Below are 18,371 nucleotides of genomic sequence, written 5' to 3' on the forward strand. Positions count from 1 at the left end.
CATGGTCTGCACCACAGGCTGCAGAGGAGTCTCAGCTCTGGCACCTGGAGCACCTCCTCCCCTCCTTCTGCACTGCCCTTGGTGCCAGCATGTTGATCCCCAACTTTGTTCCATGGAGGTGTTACCACCATCTCCAACTGGCCCAGCCTTGGCCAGCAGTAGGCTCATCTTTGGAGCCATCAGGATTGGCTCTGCTGGACATGGTGGAAGCTTCTGCCAGCTTCTCACAGAAGCCACCTCTGTGCCCCCCACTACCAAAAAACAGGCCATGAAAACCCAATACAAGCATAAATAACCGTATTACAAAACTTATTGCCAAAAAATAGATAGAAATAAAATCCAGCAACATAATAAGAGAGTTCACTGCAGGAAAGCCATCTTCCAACAGATCAAGAATTTTGCTCAGCACAAATACAGTAAGCAAAAGCTAGAATCTTCCCAAAGGAACAAGAAAAACAAAGCACTCTAAATACTATAACATAAAAGCATAAAAGACAGCATAAAAGTCAATGCCATGGATACGAGCTCACTCTGACCTCCACAACTAAAAAATATATGGATATAATAAAGGGTCCTTGAGTCAGACAGCAAAAGTTATTAGTCAAGAAAGATGACTGAATTAGGAAGGACTGACAAGATCAGGACTGTTTATCTGAAAGAACAACAGGACTAAATAAATAGACACAGTATGATGAAAGTTAATTAAGAAGTATTTTTTTTCCTTGCCCTCCTACTACAAAGTCAAATAGAACTAAATCACTTTTCAAATTGATACTTTAAAAAGAATGGGTGGATAACTTTTGGGACCCAATGCCACAAAATACTAGCGATGACAAGAACCAAGAGGATTAAGCTGCAATTGGATTTTATATGAACAGTCCCTGCTGCTCCACTATAAGCAAACATTAACAGACAGGGATTAGGGAGGCGTTCTGTAACAGAGGTATCATTCCCTAAGAGTCTAGGGAAGGATTTCATACATTACCCTCTGTAGCATCCTAGTTGTGCTACTGCTGGCTATGTGACACCCAGCTAGAGAGACACTCATCAGATCACTCCAGCACCCCATGTTCTGCTACCAGAACTGTCTGGTGGCAACAGGTGTGAGCTTCACGACAGATTTTCCACCTGGAAAGCATGTGTGTATCCTTTAAGGCATGCCTGTTATCAAGTAGCCTTGATAAGAGCAGTCAAACTTCTGCAGTGAAGGTAAATTTTTTGTAATCTCAGTTGCAGCACATAATAATGCTTAGGCAAACTGGCCTTCACTTTTTTTTGTGTGTTTTTAGTCATCTGAGAATTTACTTTCTATTCTGTCAACATGTCTTTTAGTTTAATACAAAAGTTACTAATCTTAGAGTTTATTTTTCTTTTTTGAGACACAGGAACAAACTACAGGTAAGAGCAAAACCAAGAACACCCTGATTGCATCTTTCTGACACTACACAAGGAGACTCACTGATCCTCTTCCAAAGCAATTATGTTTCTTTCTAAGACAGGCTCCCCACAAGGTAATATGATTCTTTGTGAAGAGGGCATTCTTCATCCTTCAGTAATGGAAAAGCTGATAGTCCTCCTAGCACCCCAAATGCTTGCCCATGGTGAACAGCAAACCAAACAACATGATGAAGGAATATAAACCAAGTAAACCAGGGTGTGCTTGCAATACAAAGTCCAGCTTGGCAAAGGCAAGGTCAGCAGTGGCTGGTTACCTCCTCCATCCCTTCCTTCCTAGCCCCATGCTTGCAAGTGTTGATGTTACCATACATAAGGAAAACCCCATATTCTCAGTTACAGCTCTTTCAACTGCTCTTTCACCTTCTATGCTTGGCTAGCCTGGTGTTGCAGTATGAGAATATTTCATAATAAATCTATATTTTCATTTGTCCCTAGTAAAGTTGGGGATGGTTGGCGTTTCAGTCAGAGTTGAGCAGTTTCCACAATGCATAAAAATGTGGCTAAGCACAGTAGAAGTGTATTCCTACAACATCTGTGTGCCTCCTGTAGTTCCAAAATAACAGAAAAATGGAAGGACTTCTGAATGCAACTGTAATGCAAATCTCATTATTAACTACCACTTTACTGAGCAAATATCAACATCTCCCTCCTGAATAACAAGAGCATTTCTAACAACAGTCATCGTATTTCTTAATGGAGAACCAAATTCACAGGCAATAATAGTCCAGGTTCCCGGAAGAAAAATTACTCTGTGCTCTCTGTAGACAGACTGGGTTTTAATGAGCAAGGAAACCACAAAGGGCCTGATCCTAACCCCACATAAGTCAATGGGATGGCTTCTACTGACTTCAGTGCGCTTTGGAAGGAGATCTGAGGTCCTGATTTTGCATTTGTTGCACTGTCAGCTTCATGGAAAGCCACAGGGAGTTTCAGTGTCACTCAAAGAAGAAAAGTTCTTCAAGAACTAATATTATCCCTTTCCCCAATATGGAAAATTCCCCATTATAAGCAGGAAAAAGAAAAATAAATTGTTGAGAATTTAAGAATGCATTTTGAAAAGAAAGAATTCTTTGGGATGACATTCAGGAGGGTCATCTTGTGCCAACCCTTATTGTGAAGAAAGTTAAGTGCTCTAAATGTATTATATAATCTTTCCCAACATCACTTACAGGTGGCTTGCTGACAGCATATTTTATTTTCAAGTCTACTTTTTTTAGTAATTGTGTTTTCCAGCTCCAAAATGGTCTGTTCATGTGGAACTGGTGGAATGTGTTGGAACAAACTAACACACTGGAACAGTAACTTACCATGGATTACAGGTTGCATGGGGCTTTTTCATTTACAATCTAAAACACAGAGCTTAAAACACGTAACGTTTTTCCCCCAGTATGGTTTTTTTCTTTCTACTGTTGTGCTCTGCAAGACATTACTTCAGTGTACACCTTCTTTAATGACCTTAATAAATTACCTGCAAGCTTTGAGTTAAGGGCACAGTTCTTCAATTAAAACTAATAGCCATAATTGCAGCATCTCTCTAAGGTGCTGCTGCTCTCTGTTGGCTGTACACTATGGAAACACAGCTGGGGTCAACAAACAAGAGCTCTTCAGGACTGAGCATAGCATTTCCTCCATTTGATAGTCTGACCAGTCACAGATTTTAGTTCTTGCAAGTTCTTATCAAACTTGCAGCACCTTTGGCTACTTGGGTATCAGAGAATGTGTGCACATACATTATTTCCCTGTGGATGCTTCTTTTTATTCCTAATTACAATGAAAATGAGCTCCCACAGTACCCAGTAATTTCAGTGGGAGCTGCTAACACTTAGAAGCCCTGAAAATAAGGACTCATTTTATAAAGCCAAACCCATAAATATCTGCACTAGCAGACCCTAAGAAAAATGTCTGCCAACATGATACAATTAAACACTTGGCTTTGTGTAATTGAGCCTAGCCACTGACTTCAAGAATAACTTGTATCTGCTGCACCATCCTCGCTGAGCTTCACTTTCCCAGTGCACATCCCATCTCCCCAGCACAACTGAAAGCAATGTTCTGACCTAAACTGTTAGAATTCCATTGTAGCTTGTCAGATGTGTCACTTAATTCTTCAGTCTGTGCCACTGGCCCACAGGATCAGGGTGGCAATATCTCAGCTGAGAACCATGAGTTCTTCACATATCAAGGTAATAAAAATGCCCCACAAGAACTACATTAAATCAGTCTTCATCTATCTCCTTTCTGGTGTTCATTCACAAAGAATGAAGAGTAATTCATTTCCTTACTATTCATCTGTCCCACATATGTATTAATAGGCATGAAAATACTAAACATAAATCTTTTCTTCATCCTCAGAATGATTTTTAAAAGGCACCCTCCCCTTGCATTTCTGTGTTATGCCTGATAAATAATAGATCAGTTGCATGGTGTTCATTTTAATATTAATGTTATCAGACAGCATTTGAGAGAACTGGGGCAGAAACCCGAATTCTGGAAGAATTTGGTATGGCAGCAGTCACCACCCAGAAGTATTTCTTTCAGCTCAGGTCCACCTCTATAATATACAGACCTTCTGGGGTATGCAGGACCATGAATTTCCCTTCAATTTACCCAGAGACAAGGATGCTGGCTGCAATTTTTTTAAGTGAATTACTTAAAATTAACTGGTAGGTTAAAATAAAATATCCATCAAACACAAAAAACATTGGGAAGATACTGTGATCTGCTTTAGGAATCCTGACTTTTTTTGGTTCTGAAATTAAAGAAAACCTTGTTTCCTCAGCCTAAATGTTGCCATTTCCCAGTATGGAGATAAGCAACCTTTGAGCTACATAATGCTTTGATTCAGCTTAAGAAAATTCTTCCTAGCTATAGGGCTTTATTTTCCCCCACAAAAAATATGTTCTGGATCCATAAAATATAAAAAAACTAGGATTAATTATTTAGTGCTATATCCATCACTCTTCCATGCAGTACTAGGAAGCATATAAGGACTTTTTCCTCCCATCTCCTATCCTGGCAGCTTTATAGAATGTATGTTTAGCTGAATCTAGGGGCCAGGCCACCTTGTTGTACCACTCAACAGTTCTGAGAAAGGCTTTGTGGTGAGTGCAAATATGTGCAGGCATCACACACATGCAATTCCCGACACACAGAAGACAGCAATGTCCTTCATCGCCCCAAGGAAAGTGTGCTGTGGCTGCCTTGGTACTGTGGCCACTTTCTGTGGCTACAAAGATTGCTGTAAGCCATGAGCAAAGAGCCATCTCTACCTTCCCATGCAGATCTCTAGCCAAGAATTGAAGAGAATCTGAGAGAGCTTGGGATGTGCTACAGATGTGCTGTTTCTCCACACTGCTCGGACACTGCAGAAAACAAACATGCCATATTTGCACACTAATATTCATTTAAAAGCCGATTTAGGAGGAGAGGGACAAAAGTTACAGGAAGGATACATCTACTGTATTAAAGAAAAATGACTTTAAGGTCATTTCAGGTCACCTGACACCCAGCCAGAACACATTTCTGTCCCTCACCCCTATTCCTTTGCAGGGATTCTCAGCCTGCAGTGTTGTCATCCATCACTGGTGGCCTTGACAGGACTGCTCCACCTTGACTTCCTAGACTGTACTGTTATTGTGGGAGAATGAATGGGGCAGGGATAGAGACCAAGACAAGAAGGGAAGGGTATGGAATTCCATCCTCAGACAGCAGAGCAGAGCCATGAGCATCAGAGGCAGCAGCAGACAGCCAGAGCACTGGCACAGGCAGAGAAAACAATTTCAGTGAGTAGAGAGGGACAATACTCACCATCTAACACGTGTGATTACAACAGCTTTCCCTCTCTGACATACTCACATCCATCGCAATGCTTCTCAAACTCTAGTATGCTCACCATTGCAGAGTAGGAAAAACCATTCTGCACAAAAGTAGCCTCCACCTCTGTTCTACAAGGCCAGCAATTCACTAGGATTTCTCTGAACTCAGAGGCACTCATGAGCCTATTGCTATCCCTTGTGCATCCTGTGGCAGCTGACTCCTTTAGCCATTTTTCACCTTCCCACTGCTTGTCAATAAATCACCGTGCTAATTCCTGTGACACCTGCTGTGAAGTGCTCTGGGAATTGTGGCAAAGATTTCTGGGCTGCATCTGAGAACTGGTGGTGAATGGCTGACTTCAGGTTGACATGATGAAGAAAGGTTAAGGCTCTTCAGCTGAGCAGCCTCTTAGAAATGATTCATTGTGACTCCAGCAATCCCTTTTCTATACAGCAAGTCTGTCCTCTGCATCTGCCTGAACATGTAAGGGGTGTGATGCTTGTCTTCTGTGTTGCTTACATACTTAAGTTTCCCTCTCTTATTACCTGTGAAGGGTGATTACATTTCCTGTGGAATATTACCAGTGACACATCACACTTCAGGGCTGTGTTTCACCCCACCCTCTAATGGGAACCTGTGGTTACTTCATCTTTTCCTTCCTTGAATCCTCACACAAGCCTGTGTGTTAGCCACCAGCCTCCCACCAAAGACTAATGGGACTCCTACTGACATTCATTTACAGTAAATTAGTTTCAGTTAGTAAAGACAATTCTCTTGGTGAAGACTCTGGAGAGCCAGGAATGGTACAGCAGGACACTGTCTGCCCCACAATTGATTTGAATACAGTGGTTTGAAGGAAACCTCAGACTTCAATAGGAACCCATTAAGAACAGCTATTTGCATGGTGCCCGTCTGAACACTGAGGACAGCAAAGAAAGTAGAATCTGTCCATCATGGTCAGCTGATTATTCCTTTTTTTATTCTTCCACAATTAGATGGTCTTCAAATAAACACTGGCATCAGAGATCTGAACTAGCAGTCACAAGCTGTGTAAAAAGACATAAGTCACAGAACTCACTTGATTTTTGTATAAAGCAAGGAATTTTGGGGGGGGGGTTCGGGTTTTTTGGGGGGGGCGGGGGTTTGTTTGTTTTTCTAACAGTTCAAGTGCTTGCTTTTTCTACAGGAAAGACTTCCCCACTCCTCATTCCTCTCATAGTTCTTCATGACACTTGGATTTGGAGAGGAACTGCTATCTGGGGGACTGTTAAAGCAACCCAAAGGAATTAAGTATCTGAATCCACACTGGAATTCAAAAGCTGTAGGCCAAGCAGTTAAAAAACTTTAAAAATGGTGCTTAACAAAAGTATGCAGACAGATTCCAAGTCTACACATATACAGATAACAAATGCAGCACTGAAAAGGTCTGCTTCCATATCAGACAATACTTTCTAGCTTGTGCTGTGGAAGTGCATGCTCATTTTTGCTGTCTCTGACTTCATTCTATTTTGTACTACAAAAAAGCTGGAACAAGGGTGTGCATATATATGTACATATTTACTCAATTGATTCTCTATATTCATTTCAATCAGGAATGTTTTTGCTGGAGAGGAAAAAGAAGAATTAAAAGCTTCTCAGTCCCATTTCCTAAAAAAAACAAAAAACAAGCAAAAAACAAACCCTAGCAGATGGGTGCTATGGGCTCCATGAATGTTCTTGCCACTGTGCAGGATATCTGGGAAAGCTAAACCCCAACAGTCTCAGTCCTGGTGGGGAACAGCAGGGCATCATGACTGCTATAAAGCAGGGAATGCAAGATCTACTGAAGCCATGTATCAATCAGCATGGCAGGGTTACCTTGGAATTACTGACATGAAGTGCAACCCCTGGCTCCTTTAGATTTCCTTTAGGCAGTCAGGATGAAAACCTTATCACCTGAGAGCTTATCTCAGCTCTGCTGGGACATGAACAGAACCCATATGTCTTCATAAAGCATCTCCTTCTGAGCAGCCAAGTGTTTACTCTAAATTAATTTGGCCAGAAAGTCCCTGACCAACTCCAAGCAGGGGCTGCTGTGAGAACGGAGCTGCTATTTCTACACAGCTGCTGTTCTTAAGGAGAAAAAGGCAGGAAAGAGGAAGAGCCTGAAGAGTAGCTGGGGCTGCTCTGACTGTGAATCAGTCAAACAGCACTGGCTGTTGGGTTGGTCTGGGGCACAGGGAGTACCTGATACACACACATTTACCAGGAGTGAAATGCACTCAAACTCCATTACACATACATCTTCTAAGCTGAAGCCCACAAGGCAAAAGAATCATAAAATTATCATTGAATGGTTTGGGTTGGAAGGACTTTTAATATTATCTAGTTCTCAATCACCTGGGCAGGGACATCTTCCACTAGACTAGGTTGCTCAAAGCCCCGTACAACCTAGGCTTGAATATTTACAGGAACGGTGTTAAGGTATGATTGTTAAAATTATTAGAGAGATGTTTCTGCCTGAATTAAGGAGCAAACAACACTATATGCTATAGTCAATAGTACAGATTTTTATTTAACAGTAAATGTGAGGGACAAACAGTAAATGTGAGGGACAGAGGGACAAATTAATAGGAAAGGTGGGGGGAGAGAGAAAAGAAAGAGATTTACTGGTTAAAAAAATCACCACTGTGGATGCTGATGGCATCCCATTGGTCCTCTTCAGATCTTCTCAGTGGGGACAGTCGCCTCTACCAGAGGTGGGGAAGCTCACAAAAACAGAGTCCAGCAGCTTTATTCACTCAGGTTTAGGTGGGAACATCCAGGTACACTCCCCTGGAGAGGGGAGCTTTACACTGGATGATGCAATACTTTAGATCAGAGGACACTTCAGGAGTGTTTGATGGTTTATTACACCTTCTAAGACATTACAGCAATTGTGGCACATCAGCGGAGATGAATACCCTCAAGCTATGTACGACTTCTTCAGGCAACCTGTTCCCGTGCCTCAACTTCTAAACTAGCCTCTCTCAGTTTAAGGCCATTACCCCATGTCCTGTTACTACATGCCCTTGTAAGAAGTCCCTCTCCAGCGCTCCTGCAGGCCCCCTTTAGGTATTGAAAGGTGCTCTAAGATCTCCCTGGAGTCTTCTCATCTCCAGGCTGAACAACCCCAACTCTCTCAGCCTGCCTTCATAGGAGAGGTGCTCCAGCCCTCTCAGCATCTTTGTGGCCTTCTCTGGACTTGTTACAACAGGTCCACATCTTTCTTATACTGGGACCCAGAGCTGGATGCAGCACTCCAGGTGGGGTCCCACAAGGGCAGAATGCCCTCCCCTCCCTGCTGGCCATGCTGCTTTGGATGCAGCCCAGGATACAATTGGCTTTCTGGGCTGCAAGTGCATGGTGTGAGACATGTGGAGCAACCAACACCCAAAATCTTCTCATTAACCAACACCCTTTCTCTGCAGGGCTGCTCTCAAGACATTCTCTGCTCAGCCTGTATTTGTGCCTGGCATTGCTCCAACACATGTAGACAACCTTGCCATCAGCATGGCTGCAGCAGGAAGGACAGAAAAGTTTCTTACTCTCAAGAAAAACCAGGTGGCATTGATCCGGGTCAGGACAAGAAAGGGAAAAGAGAGAAGATGGACTGGGGGTACTACTGTAGTGTTTTAACTAGCCACTATGTGGTCATGCTCTACTGTGACAGCTGAAAAAAGGCTCAGAAGTGAATGAGAATCCTCTGACAGATCCTTCCATGAACACTTAATCTATTTAAAAAATGTTATAGTCTGACACTCATGTGACCAAATGCAGGGGGGAAAAAAAGACAGAGCTGGAGAACAGTTTTCATTAATTGAAACCCAATTCTCTGGTAGCTACTGTCAAAAGCAGCTTCTGGGTTGTTTTTCTCTGCAGAGAAGCTGCTGCTGGGACTTAGCCAGTTCAGCAGTTAAAGATCATTGCAAAGAATCCCTCAGCAAATCGTAAAGTGCTCGGGCTGAAGAACAACAAGGTGTTTGGGGACTGACTTGATTGTTTTAATTTGAGTAATACTAGCAGCAAGCAGCACTTAAGAATTATTCTGCTTAATTCACCTATTCCAGAAGCAAGACAAAACCAAGCCAGCTTAAATGAATAAACCAGACCTAAAAGTATTTGATTTTATCTCCATGTAGATAAGGAAAGTGCAAAAATCTGGCATCTGGTAGAAAGTGATATTCATGCATTGTATTTTCTATACACTAACAAGGAGTTAGGGGCATGCATTTACACAACACAGCAGTCAACAGGATCTGACTCTTTGCTGTCAGATGTCTTCCTTTTACTGTTGGGAAAAGAAGAGACACAGGTCATCTGAGTACTCCCAAAACCTCTAAAGATGATGCCACAGTGCACCTACCTTCCTCCTTCCCAGCAGCCAATACATTTCCTCTCACTTCATTTAACAGACTGTGACAAATGTGCAGATCTCACCCCAGAAATGTGCAAGTAATTGACTCAAAGGCAAGAATAAATCCTTTCTTACCTATTCCCCACTTATATTTTTAACAGCATAGCCGTCAAAACACAGCAAATCAATTTTTCCCCCTTACTGTCTCCACTCTGCCTTTTCAGAATATTTTTAGTTGCTCTGATTAAAAATTTACCTCTTAAGTACACTGAGGACACAGTGCATGCCTTGATTACAATTTTGTATAACTTTTTCAGTCTACCTATGTATCTTCCTTGCAAAGGAAGATGTGGAGCCATATCTTTTCTTACTTCCCTTATCTTTCTAACAAAACAGAAATATTAGTAATTAACTTTGAAAGACCAACAGGAAAATAACCTCACAGCAAAATGCAGAAAATACATTTTTCAGAATGGAGACGTGAGGCCGTCACATGTCACGGGATTACACAAGATACCTTACACAAAAGAAACATGGCATGCTAAACTGAAAAACACACTTGCAGGTCTTGCCCAAAGCAAAGATAAACAACCTCAGCATTTCAGTATTCTGTCTTTGGTGCTGCATTTTAGGGGACAAGTTCTCACCCCTGGACTCTTATCTCTGTCCTCTCCATCAGGGAGAGGACACACATGGGCCACAAACCTCTTGTGGCACTTCTATCACATATTCTACCATGTGTGATTAACCAGTACTTTCTCTATTACTTTGTCCAGATATGCTTTAATGACCATGCCTGAAATTCTGCACACGTGTAGCCACAGTACTTATGTCACCAAAACGTAAAATTCTATGAATGAAGGAATGTAAATCCCTGTTCCTGGGATTCTCTGCATTGATCTGCTTATTCATAGCAGGCAGAGACCTTTCTACCTTTTGACTGCCCTTCAGCCACCCTTTCTTTTTTCCTGTGAAATCTGTTTCCTATCCAAAACTGGAGAAGTCTTGACTACTGAAAAAGAAATTACTTTCTGATTTTATTTCTGAAGGTCATTCATATTGATTAGACAGCTTAGACAAGTTGAGTAGTAGAAGGCCTAAATGTAAAGATATGGAGGATAAAACAGCCATTGCAAAAAGTAAGGGAAACACCCCTTTCTTTTCTTCTTTTAGTATCAGTATAGTCCAAAATTTTTCTTTTTTTTTCTGCAAATGTTTGTTCACTAAAATGTTCCAAGGGGGAAAATGTCAGCTACAAATCTTCACTCATTGTGTATTTGCACAGCAATGCTTAAAGGTCCTTAAAGATCTCCAAGGATTTGAAAGAAATAATTCAGTCAGGTAGCAAAAACAGTGCCACTGCCTTCCGGTGGCTGGTCACACGGCTCGTGGGGCATCTGACAACTCCAGAAAAGTCACAGTGAACTCACTTCACACATCATGCATGGAGAAATATATTCCACCATCCAAATGTATGTAATTATTTGAAGCTAATGCATCAAGCAAAAATAGCTGCAATACACAGGATGGACTGTGGAAAATGTTTTGCTCGCTGCAAAGAGACACTTCTTCTCTGCTTTTCTTACAGATGGCCTGCTCCTGTTCTTGCCAAAACCACCACAGTTTCACTCAGTTTCCTTGGCACTTAGAAAAGTCACAACTTTTCCCTCGCATATGCTGGCTGATTCTTTATATACCTGAGTAACAGGTGTGTTACAGCCATGTTTTGCATTATTCATCTTGGATGAAGTTAAACCCTGACTGTGGCACATCACACATTACTCAGTTTACCTCAGTGCTGTGTTTTGATTTTGCTCAGTTAAGTTTACCTAAGACACGTTTAGGCTGGAACAGTTCTTCATTACCCCAGCACAGAAACTTGGCATTCTCCTAAATTTGTGCTTTTCAGCAATGAGACTCCTTTCTGCTGTATCTTTAAATTGCCTGTGCTTCCCTAAAAGTTGTCTCAATATTATTACCTTACAAAGCAGGTAATCAAGATTTACTTGATTTCAGGCATCTCTTCCTTGCTTAAACAATTACTTGTCCCATGCTTTTTTCTGCCCCTACTTTCCTTTTCCCGGTAGAGAAATACATTTTCACTGCTAATACACACCATAACTGCAATGTACTGCAGTATGGGTATCAGTCCAAAGCCCAGTGAAATCTTGAAAGGTTTCTGAACCACAGAAAAGGCGCCTACACAGTATTAGACAAGCAGCCTCTCTAAAGGATCTTAATTTAAAGACCTCTTTTTGTGTTATAAATTAGTTTTATTTGTATAAAATTTTCTATCTTCAGATCTTTATAGTCAAATAAATAAGAAAAGCAGTTTAAGAAGGAAAATAAGACTACCAAATGTCCTAATTCCTCATGAAACTGGTGTTTTTATAGGACTAAAAAAATCTGATTTTTAAATTCTAGAAGTGATTAAATACAAGCATGAACTTATTAAGCTGCTTGTAAGTAACTAACATTCAAAACAGTATCACTGCAGTTTTTCCAGTCCTAGACACTTTTCTCCCATCCTCCGCAGCAAATTCACTAAAAATTCAAGATAATGATTACAAGTACCTAGATCTGTAACATACAGATCCATAGCAACGCTGAGGATCTCTTATGCTAATTTCTGTACCCAGAGGCTTTTCTGCAACACTGAATTAAAGAAACCACTGTATCATTCCCATAACCAGATGATTATCTAGGAATTAAGACTAAGTAGAAAACTCTTTTCAAAACGTCAGTCTTCCAAGGGCTTTAAAAATCAAACAAAATTACTGATGTGGCTTACATCATCAGTTCTCAAAAGTTACATATCTGCACACATCCTGTTCTAAAAAGAAAGGGGAAAGTAACCATTATGTTTTAGTCTCCATTTATCATTCCTTATTAATGCAGTAGATAATCCCCTTGGAATTACTGATTTTTAATGGGATAATGAAAAGATTTCTTTCACTGTTGTTGCAGGTGAAAAAACCAAGAGGACTACAACATCACTCGCCAACAATCCATTAGTGTCACCTCTCAAATTCTTCAGATGTAAAGGTGAGAAATTTTTCCTCCTTAAAGTGTCAAAACATATTTGGATGTCTGCTGAGTGAAGTTTAAATGGTTTAGAGAACAAAACTAGTAAAGGTCTTAAATCTGTGTGACAATTCTCTGTGAGCAATCAACCCTTCCCCTCTATTTGCAGAAGTCACAGGGAACCAGAGGTGTATTCCTTGAGGAGGAACAACTGTCATCCCTGGAATATGTTCTGCATGCATCAAAGCATATCAAAGGAGAAAACACACGGAGTAGAAAACTAGAGTAGTGAATCCTGTCCCTCCCTCACCACTGTCTTCTACTAGTATGGAAGACAATATTCTCAGCAAAGAAGAGAAGCATAACCTGTGAGTTGAGCCATGACTGATGCAGTGCTGCTGGCAGGCTGTCACAGCGTATGTGGATTTCCCCAGTAAGATGCTGAGAGTAATCACAGAATAATACTGCCACTGTTTGAGGAAGCAGGGAACAAGATTTCTCCAAACTTTCAGACTTGGAAGAGCTGCTTGCACTACACATAGGATTTTCCCCCAGGAGATGATGTAACAACGCAGATAATTGCTGGTTTGGTATCACTGAGGACAATGTAGACAGAAAGTGGCAATGAGCACTGTGGTGTTACACACACAATAAACTTTTGACATGAATGAAGGATCAGTTCCAGAATGGGGTTCAACAACCCAGTTTTTACCAAAAAATGTTGATTGTACTATTGATTGTACTCAGAACCATCATGACAGAAGACAGCAGGATCTGTGTGCAGAGCCTTCAATGTCTACATACTTGTGCTAACTGATACTATGGTGCACTCCAAGTGACAATAAGAAGTTACCCATACCTGCAATAAACTTGCTTCTCCATTTCCCTGAAAGATATAGTCTGTTCTTTACAATGAAAAGTACTCATTATCTTATCCTAACCTGTATTCCTCTTCTGCACACACCATCTTGAGTAAGTTAGGATCCTTTTGCATGATTTGCATGTGAGAAAGACTCAAGAATTAATGACTCAAAGCTTTAAGATGCCCACACAAATTTCATTTCCATTTCTGTTTCTTCACATAGCACAAACAGTCTCATATAACACAACACAAAAAGGGTAAAAAGCAAAAAAGAACTCAAAAAATAAAAATCTACTGAAACACCATGAAAACTGAGCCATAGAACAATCTATTCATCTGGCCTGCACCACATATCAAATTCAAAAGAACAAGAGAGTTAAATACCTGGATGTAGAAAGCAGAAAATAAAAAAAATCTATAGGTGTTGGAGAACAACACAAAGCATTTTCCTGTTATCTGCAAACAAGGTTTATTATCTGCCTTCCTACAGCACTTTATTTAAAGTCTCAAGACAAATAATTTCAAACCTCAGTTTTAGAAAGCTAGATAGCCAGCAGCTTTTCTACTTCTTGATTTGGAAACAGCAAATTGAAAAACAGTACATATGTAATAGCTGATACCTATCTGTTTTTGAGGCAACTATTATTACCAGTTGGACAAATACCCTGTGCACTCCCTGATCATGTCAGTGCTGCAATACCCATATAGTGTTCTGAAACCTGAGATATTGTTCAACAGCATATAAATAAGTGTCAGAAAGAAATGAACAAGGTCTTTTCTTTTTTTTTTTCCTCCCAGTTGAACACATACAATAGCTTTCTGCAACAAACCATTATTAGCACTGGCATTATAGTAAAGGTCTACTAGTGTGTCAGGACTACAAGAAGAAAGCAAGAGAACAAGGAGACAAACTTCATTCACTTAGCAAAGAGCAGGACTAGAATGTCAGACACACTATGGACAGGAGTGTCACGCACTGCCAGATGTATTGAGGAAGGCAGTTGTTCACTGTCAAAACCTGAGCACAAAGCATTGGGGTAGTCTGAATGCCAGAAGCTCAGTACTAGTGGAAAACTGAAAAATAGGTAGTATTTCTTTTAAGTAAAAATTTTGGTGGTTTTTTGTTTTTTTTGTTTTTTTTTTTTGGTTTTGTTTTTTTTTTTTTTTTTTTGCTGCAAGAAAGTTTTGGAGCTGAAAAATGAAATGTGCAAATATTGTAAGAATCAAGACCTTCTTGGTATACAGAACTAAAATATTCACAAAATATTTATACGATGACCACAGGAAAAAAGTGTTAAAATTTTCACTTACTTTGGATGGGCAAATTCATCCAGTAGGACAACCTTTTCTATCAAGTCTCCACCAATGGTTCGAACCAAATCATAGAAATCGTTCTGAGAGTATGTCTCAGAAGGCAGCCAGAAGGAGATGTCATTGATCAAAGGCGGATATCGGCTGAGTGGCTAAAAGAAATTTAAAAACACACCTTTATACATGGTTGGACTTGATAACTATATCTACAGCTTTTCTGAACTTACATAACACATAAAGTACACAGTTTAGAAGCTTTTTGAAATGGTCTTTGAAGGGCAAACTGACCTCATAAATGACTGAGACGGAAGATTTTATACTAGGAAATGTCTTTTAAAGATCCCCTCATAACGACTTTGGTTTATTCACTCATAAGAAAAATCTTGTTTTTGTTTGCTAAAATCAGAGCTTATGACCCTGAACACACCTTTGCAACAGAGCTGCTTCAAAGGAAGAGATAATGTCAGGTAGTTTTTCACTGGGTAGAGCTGCACTTTTTAAAAGCATTTTCCAGACTTTTTGCAAATTCAAAACTTCTTGTCACATTCAGGTATAAAATTTGTATGCATTTTATATGACTCTTATATTACACAACATATTTATTATTTTTACTGTCAAATTTTAAACAAAATCTTATAAATAGGCACCTTCTTTTTAAAATGTTTTAATAAGAAACACAGTTTAGCTTAAAAAGAGGGATCAGTTCACTTTCTGGTGGTTTTTGTAGACATCCAAACATCTACAACAACACAAAAGGTATGGCTGTTAACATAGTTATTCATTCCACAAGTACCACAGTAGGTTTTCAAACACAAAGGGGAACCTTTGCTGCACACACAGAGTGGGCACATAGTGTAACTTGTTAGTTGTAAAAATGGGAAGAGAAACAGAAATGAAACCAGATAATTAACTTTTCAGTTTTGACAAAACTTCCCAGGACTCTGTGGGTTTCAGATCTCACCTTTGGTGAGACGTTTCACCCTTTGAAGAACAGAAAGTAACATTCTCCTTTCATGACCTCTATGTCATACAGTATCTTACTTCTGCCTTGCATTAATTCCCTGCAGTTGAAAAAAGTACTTTTGCACAAGATTGTTGGATTCTGCAGGACATCTATTTTATTATTTTCTTTATATATACAAGAGATTCCATGTGTACACCTTGGTCTATACAATATCTCTCACTCAAAAATTTATTCCACGGCTGGGAATGTTTTATGATGGAGCAGTGGAAACTTAAGTGAGTACCTGCTAAAGCAATAAACCTGTTAATAAGGCAAGTTTACAGCATTCTGATTTACCCAAATACTGTTCTGTAGAGTGTAAACCAGTCAATAAATATCTGATAAGGAATACAGTGCAAGTTTTAAATTAATAACACCCCCAGCAAATAAAATGGTGAATCGCAAATGATTATTGAACTTGTTAAAGGAATAAACTTGTCAAATGAATTCATATCCTGTACATCAAATTTAAAAAAGGAAACTTGCACAACAAATCCATTGCAAAAGAGCTTTTGATAAAACACTAATGAATGAAATGCAAATGTCTCTGCTCTACAAAAGTCACAGCTGCAAATGCTGGAGATGCTCCTTGAACAACAACCTGATACATGTGTTAGTGCAAATAACGTTATAATCCTGCAGTAGACCCTACAGTCTCACTTCATTCCTGTCTACCGCTTTATTTACCACTGCTATAGCTCAGGAATATACTGAACACCCTTCAAAGCTTGGTGGGACTAATACAAAAGTCAGCGAACTCACAGTTCAAGACATTTAATCATTCAACCAGAAGATGTGGGTCATGAGCCTTAGCATGATCAAGGCACCTACTTTCATTCACACAGGTACAAGGACAATAAAGAAAACTAATTACCTGTTCAGGTAACTCAGAAATGTCCTGTGCTAGTTTTGGCAAAATTAATTGTCTTCACAGGGGCTGGCATGGGGCTGTGTTTTGGATTTGTGCTGAACACAGGGTGGGTAACATAGAGATGCTTTTGTTATTGCTGGGCAGTATTTGCACAGAGCCAAAACCTTTCCTGCTTTCCGTACTGCCACACTGGCAAGAAAGCTGGAGAATTTGGGGGGAGACACAGCTGGGACAGGTGACCCCAAGTGACCAAAGAGATATTCCAGACCATACGACATCCTGCTCAATATATTAAGTAGGAAGAAGGGATATGTGGAGGGATGGTGTTTGTCCCAGGTAGCCATCACATATGATGGGGCCCTGTTCCCCTGGAGATGGCCTGCCCATGGGAAGCAGGGAATTAATTTCTTGTGTGTGCAGCTTTTTCTCTCCAGTGTCACTAGTGTGGATACAGAATTGTAATTTTGTGTGTGTATGCTTGTGTGTGTTACAAAGACTGGAAGGACAAATGCTTAAAACATAACATAAGCATAACTTTTTATTATTAGCTACTAACCTTTTCTCAGAGCCTTGTAATACAGAAAAATCTTTTATGGTAAAAGGCAAGGCAATAATCCCATATTATATTCTCCCTTCACCACCTGGCTGCAGTCAATATCATTGCAGTAAGTCTTATATCAACAGTAAAGTTAGTATAAGGATAAAATTCCTAGTTCTCAAATGTATCGATCTGTTTGTTGTAGAGCTCCATGAGTCACATAATAGTTTACTAGCCACATCTAAAATGCGAATAGGCTACTGAAGAGTCTCCAATTGGCAAGCCAAAATGAAGTTCCTAAATTTGTATTGAGGCACACCAGCAATTACATACTGTGGTCTAACAGACCGCTTTGCCATTCTTTGATCCTTTCTAAACTCTCCTGCTCTATAACAGCAGACTGGTCCAAAGTCCATTGACTTTGGTCCTTTTTCAAGTTCGAGGCAAATGCCAACCCGGGAGACCATTTCTTATGAATTTACAGACATTTCAAAGGCTCCCCTTGAGAAAAATGTGTTCTTCCCACTAAATCTTCCACTCTGTCGCTGCCTCCAGCCACCATTTCCAGCTACATTCTCTTCATGGCTCAGGAGTCATCCAGCACAATGCTTGGAGAAGCTACCCGGACACATCTGGTTCTGCAGGCTGTATGTTGCCTGAACCCCAGCACACCACCCGAGCCTGGAAGCCCCGCTGTTCCTACTTCCATGCCCTGATCAACCCCTTAGGTTTTTGAGGAACTGAAAAGAGGTTTAGGAAATGGCAGAACTGATCCTACCTACAGAGTGCTGCTGCAGGGCACTGGCCAAGTGTCAGTAAGCACTGCTGATGCACAGACACCCCTGCACTCCTCCTTTTGGTTCCATCAAGGTTTTGACACCACAGTGCTACTTTAAATATTCTGTTCACTTTCTGTTTCAAACACTTCAGCGTACTATCATTGACATTTTTCAACAGCCTCAGAAAACAAATGCTTTCCCAGAAATTACACTTTCTATAGGACTCCACTGAATCCATCTTGTAGGAAATATTGGAAATAATGGCATCACATTTTTCAATCACCCAAAGTGAAAGCATTTAGGAGTGCTGAATTACTATAATTTCTTTAAATAA

At 40.3% G+C, this 18,371-nt stretch overlaps 1 protein-coding gene across 5 annotated transcripts in view; it reads right to left on the reverse strand.

The window, feature by feature from the left end:
* The window catches only part of FARS2 (phenylalanyl-tRNA synthetase 2, mitochondrial), a 232,640-nt gene that overhangs the window by 61,784 nt on the left and 152,485 nt on the right, over window positions 1-18,371 (reverse strand). For all 5 annotated transcript variants that reach the window (XM_038127259.1, XM_038127260.1, XM_038127261.1 and 2 more), the window contains one exon: window positions 14,847-14,998. In XM_038127259.1, coding sequence (XP_037983187.1) covers window positions 14,847-14,998 — 152 coding nt within the window. The remainder of the gene's footprint in view (window positions 1-14,846; window positions 14,999-18,371) is intronic.

Source organism: Motacilla alba, chromosome 2 (genome assembly GCF_015832195.1).
Source record: "Motacilla alba alba isolate MOTALB_02 chromosome 2, Motacilla_alba_V1.0_pri, whole genome shotgun sequence".
Classification (NCBI taxonomy): Eukaryota; Metazoa; Chordata; class Aves; order Passeriformes; family Motacillidae; genus Motacilla; species Motacilla alba.